At 36.5% G+C, this 15255-nt stretch overlaps 1 protein-coding gene across 4 annotated transcripts in view; it reads left to right on the plus strand.

Annotated features, from left to right (window-relative positions):
• Positions 1–15255, plus strand: part of si:dkey-40c11.2 — an 83286-nt gene that overhangs the window by 48818 nt on the left and 19213 nt on the right. For all 4 annotated transcript variants that reach the window (XR_012406294.1, XR_012406295.1, XM_005165436.6 and 1 more), the window contains exons 5-9: positions 8090–8227; positions 8401–8478; positions 11134–11285; positions 11377–11431; positions 11517–11591. Coding sequence is in view for 2 of the 4 variants with exons in the window: in XM_005165436.6 (XP_005165493.1) it covers positions 8090–8227; positions 8401–8478; positions 11134–11285; positions 11377–11431; positions 11517–11591 (498 nt within the window). In the remaining 2 variants the exon portion in view is untranslated. The remainder of the gene's footprint in view (positions 1–8089; positions 8228–8400; positions 8479–11133; positions 11286–11376; positions 11432–11516; positions 11592–15255) is intronic.

Consider the following 15255-nt stretch of genomic DNA (forward strand, 5'->3'; position numbering starts at 1 on the left):
CCCTACTGATAAAAGCAGAAATTATGTCAAGGGAAAGGTTAAAAGTGTTTGTTTTATGCGTTTTTAAATGATTGTTTTAGCATTAGTATCTCTTAGGAAGTTTTATGTATCTTAAGTACGCGTCTGTGGGTTTATTTACTTCACCACCCAGATGATGGGGCTTTAACACTTCCATATTTTATTAATTATTATTATTATTATTATTATTTTGGTTGCTTAAGATTGTTAAACGTACTTTATGTCTGGGATTTTGTCTGGGGTTTTGATTGCCTTATAAAGACATTGCCCGGTCAGCTCCCCAGGCATGCCAAGAATGCTGTTTATTCAATTCTCTGTGTTTCTTTCTCTCTTTTGAGATCGACAACCTTCATGACCTTGTATTGTGTCGTTTATCCGCAGTATGTGTGTGTGCGTCTGAAAAATGTCAGAATGAATGGATTACAAGTTTCTTTTATGATATTCCCATTTGGAGTGAAATCTTGTTGGGTTATTTCTGTGTTGATTGATGGTTGTTCAAGCTGATGAACTTTCATAAGGTCAGGAATGAAGTTTTATAGCGTGGGAGAGGCTGAGCCTCCCCCCGCAACCAACTAGAGCTTATACTGTATGGGACTGGACCCCGTTATAGCCATAAAATGAGACGGCCGGAGACAAGCTGTCACAGGCATTTACAGTGTTCTGTCTCGACGGTCCTGCAGTAAATTAATGATAACACTTTCTAAATTGGGATTGAGGGATCTGTGAAATCTCCAGCGTGTGACAAATCCACAAGTCACAGATGAAAACCTTTCTGATTCACAGACAGTCCACAGATGCCTTTGCCTATGTTAAAATAATTAGAGTTATGTCATTGTTTGCTCAGTTATTTTAAAAAACATTATCTTCTTTGTGGTCCATGGAAAAAGTAATAATTAACTTGAGGTTGAATAAATGCTGACAGAATTGACATTTTTAAGCAAACTATCACTGTTTTCAGCTGCAGTATGTAAGTTTGACACCCAGTGGTTGGACTAGGTATTGCACTCCTGGTTCAAAATGCATGCAAGAGCAGGATGCCAGATTGAGTACACTAACAGGAGTGTGCCTGGATATCGAGCCTAAAGGCTGATTTAAGGCTAATTAAATTTAAAAGGAACAGCATGCGATAGAAGAATTATTTTCCATATTAAAAGGAGTTTTTATTCTAACCAACACCTCAAATATATATATTTATTTCTTGCAGCTGAACAACAGGACAAACTGACAATGATCACCTCAGGTACACTGCTATGCTTTATTCAGTGTTAAATGCTAATGTGAGTTTGAATGTCATTTTACATGACATGTATTGCCATACTACTGAAAGCAGCAGCATATAGTTCACCTCAGATAAAATTAACTGTTTGAAATTAAACTTTAGAAGTGTGACTTAGTGCAACCCAACACCTATCAGTGATATCAGCATGTACATTTAACAATGTTCAAGAGGTTTAATATGTATGAATTAAAGTATAAACCTTACCATTTCACTAGAGTGCAGTAAGGGCATTATTCTGACCTCTGTTCTGAATAGCTGTATTTAAATTGTTGTCATGCTGTTTCTGGTGCAAACAGCCCAATTACGTATCTCTGAAAATGTCACATACATGTAGCATGTTGTTAGGACACAGGGTTACATTGTAACAGGCTTACTAGAGATGCGCGGATCAGCTGTAATGTCACCCGAATCCGTGGCTTTATAATAATCATCCACCCGCCACCCGCCCGCACATATAGTTTTATCTGATATATGTATCCACACCCGACCCGTACCTGAACGTCACTTTAATAATTTAACTCTTGGTTTTAGGCATGATGACCACCGTCACCATGGGTATTAACAGCAGATTCAGTGAGCTAATCTGAGCATCTCTGATAGTAAAATAATATGTTAATTGTAAACACTTTGAAATTTGTGGGGATGTCTAGGTGTCGGGCGTGAGGTGTCTGAATAACACAGCTAAGTAACGACTATGGACAAGGTTTCAGGCAGCCGATGCAATCGGAACCTATACCAAAGTTGGTGATCCGGGGGTGTTATAGAATGCTGAGGACCGGGTGGTGGGGGTTGGTGGGGATGAAATTACGAGAGTTTTCCGGGAGAAATAACAAAATGGGAGGGTGGTGGGAGATGGGTCTGAAATACGGGAAAAACAGGAGTGTTGGCAGGTATGGCCTAAATGGCAGCTATGTTACAGCATGTTTACTTGGCCTTTTTCTTGGCACTGTGCAAATACAGAATAGCATATACTGTGCCTAATTTCAGACGATTTCGCCTCACCTCCAAATTGCGGCCAGCCACACTGAATGAGTGTTTGCTCGCACCGCTTGATGTAGGAATGTACAAGATTCTCCTCACAAGGCGATGCAGTCATGGAAATAAGCAATCATGTTTCTCCCAGAACTATAGCAGATTTTCCTCTGATGACTCTACTAACTGATAGTTTGAACAGTACTCTTGCACTTCATCCATTATTTTGGGCGTCTTAACATCCCATTCTTCAAAGCTTACACTCTGCTTTTCACTGGTCCACTGCCATGTCCTGCTACATCCACCCGTGACCCACCCACAATTAATCATAATGTATTTTTTTATTACCCAACCTGCCCGCCCCGTGGATTATCGACAGCGCCCGCAGATATAACCGCCATCCGCGCATTACTACTGTCCACCTAATGTTTACGTTTGTAATATGTATGTTATTTGCTAACTAATATAATAACTCTGAATCTGCGTCTCATTTCGGAAGCTGTAACTGTCCACCGTAGGTCACATTTTTGGTTGTGGGCACATACTTTGAGAGCTTTCATGACTAAATGAATCAAATACATTGTTTTCCTTCAAGGCGATCCGGGCTGCTGAAATATAATTGACATAAGTGGCATTGGGGGGTAAAGGAACCAAAACGAAGACAGACATTCAGTAACAGGCATTTTCAAAGCAGAATATCTGACTTTAGCATTGTTTTTCAGCAAGTATGTTGACTTAAATGTTTCTTAAATATCTGTAACCTTATTATGGTATTATTATACTTAAGAAGAGTCAAAAACTTACATGCAGCACCTTTATGGCGCAATAGAAAAAAATGTTTGCAAGCTGATTCTGATTACAAGTGGATGATTCTTAATTCAGATGTATATGGGAACTGACTATTAAGCTTTTCAGATAGGGCTGTACGGCAAAATTCAAAATCAAGATAAAGATATTTAAATAGGCAGGTGTTGTCAAATGAGGGCAAACATACAGATTAAAACACCAGCAGTCTCCTTCAGCTTCTTGTGATCTGATTTACCAAAATGCATCTTAATGTAAAGAGAGATTCAGAGGTCAACAACACACTCATTTTTCTGATATTTAGTCCAGGCCTGGTTTACAAATACACTCAGGGATAGGGAACTGAATCAAATGTAAAATCCAATTCATTTATCACAGGCACATCTTGGCTTCTGAGATGTGCCTACAGCATATCAGTAACAAGATGAGCCACAGTGCAATCGAAATCCCTCCAGTTACCCCTCCCTGCTTTCTCCATTTATCACTCACACTTTTTATTGTCTCTTCATGGCGAGTCTGTGCTAGTAAAAGCTGTCATGTGTACAGAATGATTAGTCGGTGCTTTAGTGCTTAAAAAGAAATGTAGGACTGTTTGCTTTTGCAGAAGAGTCATCAAGGAGGATGTTTGATATGCAGCAGTCATCAGAGAAGACTATTAATACCAATATATCCACCTTTTCATTTTGCATTAATAAAACTAATAGAAATTAATTATTTTAATGTGCAATACATTCAAGGTCTGCATACCAAGGCTGCATTCATCAAAAAAAATAAATAAATAAATAAGTAAAATGGACAACACATCACCACTTCTGCTAAAAGTGAACCCAAGATACCTCAAAGATGAATGCTGACATCTTACACTGATGGCTTTATTTGGAGCCAGAGCCTGTGCAGTAGTAATTGAGAAGTGAATATCTTAATAGTTTAATATATATTAGGCTTCATTTACCTGACAATAATATAACCAAAAATGGGGAAAAAATTATATTGAGTTTTTAAAAAAAAGTGTTTTCAACAAAAGATTTACAAAATGATCAACAAAATGTTTATGCATATCTGCGGAAATGTCAAAAATTCTGTATTGTGCATACCAGGCTGATATTTGGCACTATCACCTTCTTAGTAAACAGTACCTGTTGGGAAATTATGTCATGCAGTCGGCAGCTCTGCATTTGGGTCAACAGTATGTCTAATTTGTCATGACCTGTAAACTGCTTTTTGAATGCAATTTGAAGTTAATCCTCACATACAGTTCAACTGGAAGGTATTGATAGCGCTTCACTTTTTCCACATTTTTTTGTTACAGCCTTATTCCAAAATGGATTCAATTCATTTATTTCTTCAAAATTCTACACACAGTACCACATAATACCACATATTTTTTTTAAACTGTTGCAAATTTATAAAAAATAAAAAAACTGAAAAATCCCATGTACATAAGTATTCACAGCCTTCTCAATTACAACAACATTATGATATGTTAATATTAAAGCTTCCATCTCCTCCTGAACCTTGTGAAAAAGTGTGCCTTGGCATGAAATTAGCCACTAATATTAATTAGCAGCGAATATTAATTTACATTAACTAGGGATATGGTTTCTTTCTAACTACTGAGAGATTTCAGCTGCAGTCTGAGCTTTCCATGCCTTTTTACACTTCCCTTTCTTGATGTGTTTAATGCGTTTTCCCTGTGTTATTTCATTTTATTACACACACCTTATTTTCTAAGCTAATTTGTTTTGCTTTCTTTGCATTGTATGTATGGATTACTAACATTCTAAGAATTTAATATTTAGAAGGTTTAAAATGAACCACGTTTATTTGGAAAAACAAACCTTGTGTAATGTAAAGCAAATTTTCATAATGCAGAACAAAATATTTGTGAGCCCGGATACTTGATCAGTATTGTAGGTCTCGGTTTTCTGCATGATTGACTGATGTGAGATGAGCTTTTATAGTCTGAAGCGCTGGTGTATTCTAACAATGAGCTGCAGGCGTGAGGTGTGTATGGTAGAGCATCTGTCCTCAGTCCTGTTAATACTGCTAAGGCCCTGAAGCTAACTGTATGTCAAGGGGCTCATCTAAAGCAAGTAATAACAGAGAATTAAGTCATTTAACTCCTCCTGAGTGGAAAAAAGGATTGACGCGATAAAGTAGGGAGGAGAAAATTAGCCCGAATTCAACATAATGTTCTATAGATGAAATCAGCAGAGTCACTGTAAAAGCAGTGAGTGAACGAATCGGTCCGGACACGTTGAAGTTGTTTGGTAAAATGTGGAAAGAGAGCTGAATGTAACAGCGTGGTAATCCATTGTAGAGCTGTGGGTTTTGTTGGGTCAGAGCCCAATCTGCACTCATGAGGCCCTGCGGCAATGAGTCTCTGTTTCTGTGTTCTTCTGCTCCCTTCCCTCCCACAAACCAGATTACTCACTCTGAGCGAATACTCTAGATTCACTCACAGTGATTTGATGTGTTTTGTTGAGCAGTGATTAACTATGATATCCTGTCATGGAAATCCTCCGAGGATCTTTATCTCAGTGACCTCAGAGCTGTTAATGAATGCTGGTGACAGAAAAATCCCTTATAAGGAAATATTTAGTATGTGGAGTTGTTAGTTTTAGGCCTATACATTCTTACATCCTGCTTCTGATATAATAATTCTGACACTTAAAGAAACACTGCACTTTTTTTGGAAATAGGCTCATTTTACATGTCACCTAGTGTTAAACAGTTGAGTTAGCTTCAAGAGTTCACACTTAGCTCATGATCTATACATAGCTTGTTTGGTGTGCTGTCCCGGGAGAGAGCCCTGAGCTCAAGAGATCCTCCTGTCCAGGGCTCCCCGCTTTCAAAGAGTGACGGGAAAGTGAGCTCAGGTCAATCTCAAACTCCCCTGCTGCTGAGGCCAGTGTGAACTTCCTCAGAGTAAGACATTAGAAAAAAAGATTTAGGCTTATTTTATCTAAAATATAGAGCATACCAGGGAACCCTTTGGGAAACCCACGCGGACACAGGGAGAACATGCACGCTCCGCACTGAAATACCAGATGGCACAGCAAGGACCCGACGCTTTTGGTATTCTCACTGTGAGGCAACAGTGCTAGTCACTGGGCCACCATGCCGCCCTTTCTGAATAAAGGTGGAAGATGGGGAGGAGGGGGGTTTCTTCCAGACAAAGATAGTTGTAGAAAGGAAATGAGGATATATATAGTGACTTGGGATCCTTTGATTGGAAGATCATGATTAGCTAACGAGGGCCAGCTGGGTCAATCATGAGCACGTGCTCCTCTCCAAATTAGTTTAAAATGAAACTTCACGTAGCATAAATAATCGAATTGGATTAGACCATTAGCATCTCGCTCAAAATAAAAGTTTCAATAATTTTTACTATTTATATCTTGACTATTCTGTAGTTATATCATGTACTTGTGACTGACAGAAAATGAAAAGTTGCTATTTTTAGGTCGATATAGCTATGAACTATACTCTGGTGTAATAATCAAGCAATTTTCTGCTGTATCATGGCATATGCAGCACATGAAAATAGTGCCCAGCTGTAATACATGATCATTTTAAAATATTCACATAAAATGATTTAAAATGTTCCTTTTTTCATATTGTACTTAATTACTGTTGTAGTACTGTAAAAAAAAAACATCCAGTAAGAAACATCCTGATTTTACACAGATTAAAATTAATAGAAAATAATGTTCAAACAAGGTTTAAACAAGGCAAAAAATGTAATTTTACAATTATTTACAAAGAACCCGCAAGAAAAGAAAATATAAAAATAAAAATGTATAAAAATGTATTTGAATTTATGAAAGCTGAATGATATTTTCTAATTTTGAATGTAATTAAATTATCGTTTCAGCGATTTTTTAACAATTGGAATAAGTGTTTAAAATACAACACATATAATATAACACATTTATTCATTCATTCATTCATTTTCTTTTCAGCTTAGTCCCTATTATTCGGGGTCGCCACAGCGGAACAAAATGACCAACTTATCCAGCACATATTTTTCGCAGCAGATGCCCTTCCAGCTGCAACCCATCACTGGGAAACACCCACACACTCATTCACACTCATACACTACAAACAATTTAGCTTACTCAATTCAACTATAGCACATGTCTTTGAACTTGTGAGGCAAACCAGAGCACCCGGAGGAAACCCGCGCGAACATGGGGAGAAAATGTAAACTCCACACAGAAATGCCAACTGACTCAGCCGATGCTTGAACCAGTAACCTTCTTGCTGTCCCACTGCGCCACCGTGACGCCCAATATAACACATAAGAAATATTATATCTATATTATTAATTATAATAAAAAAATATACAAAAATACAGTTTTCAAAGTAAATTAACATACATGGCTTAATCGTGAGACTAATTTGTATCCCTGTATTCTTTAAAGTATGGATGAGACACATACTTGCTGGAAAACCTATATATTTATTATTTACAGTAGAAGTCAAAATGATTATCCCTCCTTTGAAATCTTAATAATTAAAAAAATATTTTCCAAGTGCTGTTTAAAAAAGAATATATGTATTTTAACATATTTTTAAACAATAGTTTTAATGACTCATTTCTTTTGCAACTAGTTATTTAGCTCAAAGTGCAATCTAAAGGCTTATCTAGGGTAATTAGGCTAGTTAGATTAATAAGGCATGTGGTTGTTAAACAGTGGTTTGTTCTGTAGCCAATCAAACAAATAATAATTTCGTAAAGGACTGACAATGTTGTATTTAAATTTGTTTTTATAAACTGCCTATACTCCAGCCAAAACTTAAGAAATTACACTTTTAATGTTATTGGAAATACAGTGGAAATGTTCTAATAAACATCACTTGGGACTTATTTAAAAAGAAAAAGAAAAAAAACATTCACAGGAAGGCTAATCATTTTGCCTTCAACTGCATATATATTGCCCAGTTTCAAAAATGTGTTTATAATTGAGCAATTCAACGATGGTCAGTCTCTTGATGTTTGTGTCATTACAGGAGGCTCAAGCATTTATTACAGCCTCTCAGCAAGATGAGGTGACGGAGGAGCAGATTTTGGCTGCGGTTGCAAAGATTCGACCACCAATGGAGAGAATGAGGAGACCCTCAAAGACAGTGGATAAGGAGGAGACTGTGGTAAGTTACCACAAAAAAACCCAAAGCCTTTGCTTTGTACAAGAGATTCATTCATTAACATTGAAGAAGTCTGTTTCTCAGTGAGAATAATGATACACATCATCTATATTGTCTCTCATTGATGTTTCAGGTTAATTTTGGTCTTTTGTTGCATTTTTGTGCCACACTTATAGGGGACAAACTACAGGAAAACTAATGCTGCAATGGAGATGAGACGGATTAACAGAGACTCCTTCTGGGCACGTGCAGAGGTACAGTACAGCTCAACAATCTTTACATCTGGAGTTTCACTTAACAGCTCATTCTTTCTCCAACTATAATTAAGAAGGTTCTTATTTGTATTGCCTTTCCCTCCCATGACATATTTTTATAAACACAAAAAATTCAAAATTTGAATCATCCTGTGAAAACCATTTTTAAAACATTGCGCTATCCTGAAGATAGTACTTTAAAACCTTTGGGCAGGCTCCTCCAGCTTTGTGGGTGTGTCAGATTTCAAATAACAAAATTATCTCTGTTATTTTAAAAGTCACCTATAATGAAAATCATCTGTAAGCTGTTTGAACAGAACTGTGTATGTATTGTGTGTCCACAGTTATATTGGGATGATATAAAGACAATAAGTCTCTTTTTTTCCCTGACGTTAATATAGGATCAAAATCCCTTTCTTTTTAATGCCCACCTTAATGTGACGTAGGAGTGTGGTTTCCTCGCCCACCCATTTGATTGACAGCTGCGTATTAACATGTCTCCGTAGTAACTCGTATGATCATATCAACAAGATAAGATGTGTGCAAAGCTACTGGGATTAAAAGATCTGTTCAGCTCTCTGTGATAATTAACCATCATCAGATGTGACCAAGAATGAGCTTTACAAGTTTAAAATGTTTTTAAAACAGTGCATGTTTGTAATGAATTACAGCGATTTTACCGTCTTTATCACTACAGTCTCATGTTAGTACAGTTATAAAAGAAGACACTTCAATCCCAGTTTGTGGAGGTTAAATCAGGTTTATTTTGTACATTAACATAACAGATATACAGTGGACAGTAACGTGTAACCTGGTACATTTCCTGTGCAAAAACAGTGGAAATTTAACGTGCGCACTGTGTGTGTGTGTGTGTGTGTGTGTGTGTGTGTGTGTGTGTGTGTGTGTGTGTGTGTGTGTGTGTGTGTGTGTGTGTGTCTTTGTGTCTGTATGTGCATGAAATTTGAAACATCGTTGTTTTTGACTCATTGTTGCAGAATTAACTTCACAACAAATACATCAAATAATCATTGGGAGAGTTCTTACTGTAGTATTTCTCAAACCGTCACGTGAGATCTGCTTCATTCATGTCTGTCACTGTGCTGTTTACCTGGCGCAGCCAAGGTGGAGATTGAGGCACACTCTGACAGGCACATGGGAACGGTGGGCGGGGAGAACTAGCGTTAAAGGCACAGCTAACAAAAATAGCTATATTTTGTTCTGAGCAGAAAATCCAATACTCTGAAAGCTGTAATAAATAATTTGATGGGTGTTTTGAGCTGAACATTTAGAGACAGATTACAGATTCTGGTGACACAAGACTTTTCTTGAACAATTGGTAAAATAGGTGCTCTTTAAAGTCAAATCCTTATTCTAATTCTGACAAATCATAAAGTCTGATAAGTCTGACAGTGACTACTGCATAATTGGTTCTTCTGTTTTATGTGACAGAAATGTATTTGTGGTTTGCAGATTAACAAAATCTTTAAAAAAAAATCTTTAAAAATTTTAATTAGTGAAAAAATTATATTTAGTAAAGTACAATTTATTTATAGCAAACGTAATCTTCTACAACTTGTTTATGCTTTATTTTATTTTGCACTTTGGTGATAATCTTCTTTAGTAATAGAGCAACCTCACAGTTGGTCTGCATTCCAAACCATTGAATTGCAAACGCTTACTGTATATTGGTATTGTGCAGCTTTCACATCTATAAAATAAGGAACTAAGAGATAATAAACAGTCAACCAGAAATTATACAGAAAGATCTGGTAATTTTTCAGTTGGCTAGAAGTGCCCCGTAGAGCTTTTTAATGCCAGGTTCAGACTACACACAGTGCATTTAAAATGGGATATATCGCCCTCTGAAGGGCAATTCACAGTGAAACTCAGAAATTCACAGTGAAAAACAGTCTGTGACTCTTCACTTTGTCGTCACAGAAAGATTAGCATATTGATATACATTTTTTCTATGACAGGTTTGTTTATTTTTGTGATGTTGACCAATAAGTGTGCAGATGTTCTTTTGTAAACAACTTTCAAATATAGAGAAGGAAAAGAGAAACAATATAAACACAAGCAAGTCATGTTTATGCTCTTGTTTCCTGAAGTTAGTTGCTAGTTCCAACTTTTTGATGACATCACATGTGTACTTAAAGGGACAGTTCACCCAAAATTACAATTCTGCCATCATTTACTCTCAGGTGATTTTTTTTCCAAACCTGTATATATTTTTGTTCTGCTGAACACAAAGGAAGATAATTTAATGAATGTCAGTATCTAATCAGATCTCGCCTCTTATTTACTCCCTAATATTTATTTTTACAATGTCAGTAAATAGAAGATCAGTTTGGATATTGACATTCTTCCAAATATCTTCCTTTGTGTTCAGCAGAACAAAAATAAATTTATACAGGTCTGAAACAACCTGAGGGTGAGTAAATAATGACAGAATTTTTATGTTTTGGTGAAATATCCCTTTAAAGACAGAAATGATGATTGGTTAAGATCGTTTGTTTCTTACTCATGACACAACAGTGTGACTTTTTTGTAACAGGCAAAAATATGTTGTAAAGTGTTTTCATTTTATTATTATGTGTATTTTCAGTGCTACTAAAAGTAGTTTATCATAAATTTGTGCCAAATAATGTGTTTTAGCGTGAGGAAGAGGAGAGAAAGGAAGAAGAACGTCGAAGGGCTCTAGAAGACAGGCGACGCTGGGAGAGAGAAAGAGTCCTGAAAGAAAAAAAAGAGGCTGAAGAAAGAGACCGAAAGATGAATGAAAAGCTGCAGATGATTGAAGAACAGAGGTTTGTATGGTACACCTCATAAAAGCCTGCTTTTGTCTGAAGGGATAAGTCCATCTTTCAGCTTCAACTGCCTGCTGATTTTATTTCTCAGGAGGATCCAGGCTCAGCTTGAGGAAGAAGGTCGAAAAGTGGAGAAGTCGAAATGGGTGAGTGTGTCCGTGACTGCATTTACACTCATTCTCTGAGGTTTAAAATCATATAGTAATGTTGTGTTGTTTGTTTAATTGACAGGAGCAGCAGCAGAGAGAGCATGAGGAGGACATGAGGGCTCGGCTCAGACGCAGCGAGTCTATTGAGAAAGCAGCAGTGAGTTTTTTCTTCAGACCTCATAACCTGAATTAAATGTAGTGTAATCCCAGTACTAAGCTACAGTGTCAAACAGCCACAGCCTTGGAGAATTTATTTCCAACCCTGCTTTAGCACACTTATCTGTAGGTTTCAGTTTTATCATAGGAATCATAGGATTTGTAATCTTCATTTCATCCTACGGGACTCCTGCAGAAATCATGTTCACGGATGAGCTAAAGTATTCAAAACTTGTTATTATAGTTGTATGGAGCAGAGTAAGACTAAAATCCATTGACATGAAATGAGAGTGCTTGAGTAATTGGTGGTGAGAAATAAGAGCGTGACACAGCAAGAAGAAGTGGAGCTTTTATTATGCCACAGTTGAACACTTCTGGTTCTTTTGGTTATGATCACCTGAAGAAGAAGCAGCACAGTTTGATCATACTAAATATGTTTTAGAGTTTTTTATAATGTTGTTCTGTGCAGTCTAATAAAGCAACAACATATTAAAGCATATTGTGTTATAAGCTTTAATATTTATTTATTACTTTTATTAGCTGTGATTTTCAGAAGAATAAAAAAATAAGAGGAATGATAATAAAAAAGCATATATAGCCATTAGATTATGTTAAGTGCAAGACAAAATAAATGTATTACCTAGCCTCACTGCGACAAGAATAAACATAGTTTATACATAATCATATTGAGCATGTTTAAATGTGTAAACATACTTTATTTTACTTAGTTAAGGCAATTACACTTACAACCACAAATCAGAAAAAGTTGGGACAGTATAGAAAACACAAATAAAAAGAATGTAGTGATTTCTCAATATAGACAATATGAACACAAACTATTTCATGTTTTGTTTGTTGAACTTGATTTCATTACAGTATGTACATCGTTTCCTGTCATTCTGACCTGCAACACGTTCCAAAAAAAGTTTGGATAGGAACAATTCAGGGCTAGTAATCAGTTAAATGGGTTAAATAATGTCATTTGCAACAGGGGATAAATGTGATTTGGTACAAAAGCAGCATACAAGAAAGGTCTAGTCCTTTCTTAGAGCAAAGATGGGTCGAGGACTGCCAGTTTGCCAACCAATAAGTGAGAAAATTATTGAACTGTTCAAAAAACATGTTCCTCAAAGAAAGATAGGAAGTAGGGTTGGGCATCTAAGCTATAATGCCGATCCGATACGCATCTCGATACAAAGAATACGATCCGATATATTAGCGATACATTTGTGACATATTGCGATGCAACACGATACGATTCACACCCATATCACGATACGATGCGATATTTCAGCACTAACTAATTAGATCAAGTTTATGAGATGATGTGAAAGAGGATGCTGTGCCATTGAATGAGTTTGATTATTTATTAACCAAGCAAAACCAAGACTTTTTTTACAAACTGGCTTCTCTCAGAGCCAGAGTGTCAGTTTACAGTAGAGGGCCATTTTAGAACATATAGCACATATTATTTAAGTATTTTCAAGATAAACAGAATGTATAAGTGCAATACATATTAAATTATATATATATATTTGCACTCTTTTAACATAAAGGTTTACCATTGCACAACAAGAATTGTGATTTAACTTTTCAACTATGAAAACAAGACAAAATAAATGTATTACCTAGCCTCCCCATTATTGACACCCATTATTTTTATCATTATTATTATTAATATTATTATTATTATTATTTTAATTAAATAAAAATTAACAGGAGGAGGTGTTTAAAACCTTCGTTCTCCGTGACACTAGGCTGAATATCTTTGCAGATGAACAATGCAATAGCATTCGTTATTGGCGTAGAGCGCATAAAACTGTTGCGCATGGAAAAAAAAACTTGCAATGCTTTTCTCACCACTTTTGGAGCTGGTTGAAGCAGTGCAGGAAGCCAGGGATGCAGGAACACTGGAAGATGCTTTCACAACAACACCGTGGCGCCGCTTCAAGTGAGATTTCAGATTAGTCATACTGCCCGCGTATTTTACAGATGCGCGGCACATTTTGCAAATTGCATCTGTCCTGTCATGTCGTCCATCCTTAAATCCATAATGTTGCTTGCCATACTTTAGATTTAAACTCAGTGAGGAATAAAATGTTTGTTTTGCTTCTCGCGCTTTCTGAGGGCGCACCACTAGCTTCATCCGCACACCTGATACACTGAGTTGTAGTGTAAGTGTACACATCCGCAAATCCGTTGCTAAGGCTTACTTTATGTAGGTCGATTAAATTATGCGCCAAAAACAGGTTGACAACACTTGTTAATAAATAAAAAATACATTCTATATTAAAAATATAAGCTGTATCTCGGAAAAATCGATGCATCTCGCAAAAACCGATGCATCTCGATTTGCTTCCAAAATTTCATTCATCCTCTGCTGCTCAACCGATGCACTCGCATCGTTCACGCGCATGACAGCGTATCGATACATATCGATTAATCTTCCCATCCCTAATAGGAAGACATTTGGATATTTCACCTTCAACTGTGCATAACATAATTAAAAGATTCAAAGAATCTGGTGGAATTTCAGCACTTAGAAAAGGGCGTAAGCCTAAGCTGAACTACGGTGATCTCTGATCCCACAAATGGTCCTGCATCAGGAATCATTTATCTATAATCAATATCACCACATGGGCTCAGAATTACTTTGGCAAACCTGTCAAGTACCACGATACATAGTTACATCAACAAATTTCAGTTTAAACTGTACTGTGCCCAAAGAAACCCCTACCATCCACCCTACCAGTGGAAGCATGTACTGTGGTCTGATGAATCAGTATTTCAGGTCTTTTTTAGGAGAAATGGACACCGTGTCCTCCGGACCAAAGAAGAGAAAGATCATCCAGACTGTTATCAACAACAAGTCCAAAAGCCAGGGTCTGTCATGGTATGGGGATGTGTTAGTGTCCTTAGCAAAGATAACATTGAATGTGTGGTGCATTTTGAAGCATGACGACCCTGTACTGTTGCCCACCTTAAGACTTGTTTGCAGGAATAATCGGACCAAATTACATCCGAAACACTTCATCACTTGGTGTCTTCAGTCCTTAAATGAATGACAACTTTTGAGTAGCATCATTACAAAGTGGTAAATGCTTCACTGTTCCAACTTTTGAAATGTGTTGAAAGAACCAAAATTGGAATTTGTGAATATTAAAAAAATTCATAAAAATTCTGAGAAATACAATAAATAATGTTTGTTGCATTGTCTGCAATTAAATACAAGTCAAAGTAAATTTACAAAAAAAAAAAAAAAAAGTTAAAATTACTACTACATTTTTTAAATTTGCTTTCCATACTGTCCCAACTTTTTTCTGATTTGGGGTTGCACATTACAAACATTTACAATAGTAAACCATAATAATTCATGTAACACTGCTTAAATGCGATAGAAAATTTGATTAAATTCTACCTATGTATATCATTTAATCTGTGTACAGTATGACTTTGGGCTTTACATGACCACTTATTAATCGGGCAGATAGTCATTGGTTTATAAATGTGTGATATGTTTCCCCAATTGATTGATTGTAAGGAAATGTTTGTTTAGTTTTGCATTCTGATAGCTTTTGATTGGGCCACCACTTTGTCCCGAAGCAAAACTAACTAAGACCCTCTTGCTTTATTAAATCAAACACATTTATGCCAAGTTCAGACTG

The sequence above is a fragment of the Danio rerio genome, chromosome 5, assembly GCF_049306965.1.
Source record: "Danio rerio strain Tuebingen ecotype United States chromosome 5, GRCz12tu, whole genome shotgun sequence".
NCBI lineage: Eukaryota > Metazoa > Chordata > Actinopteri > Cypriniformes > Danionidae > Danio > Danio rerio.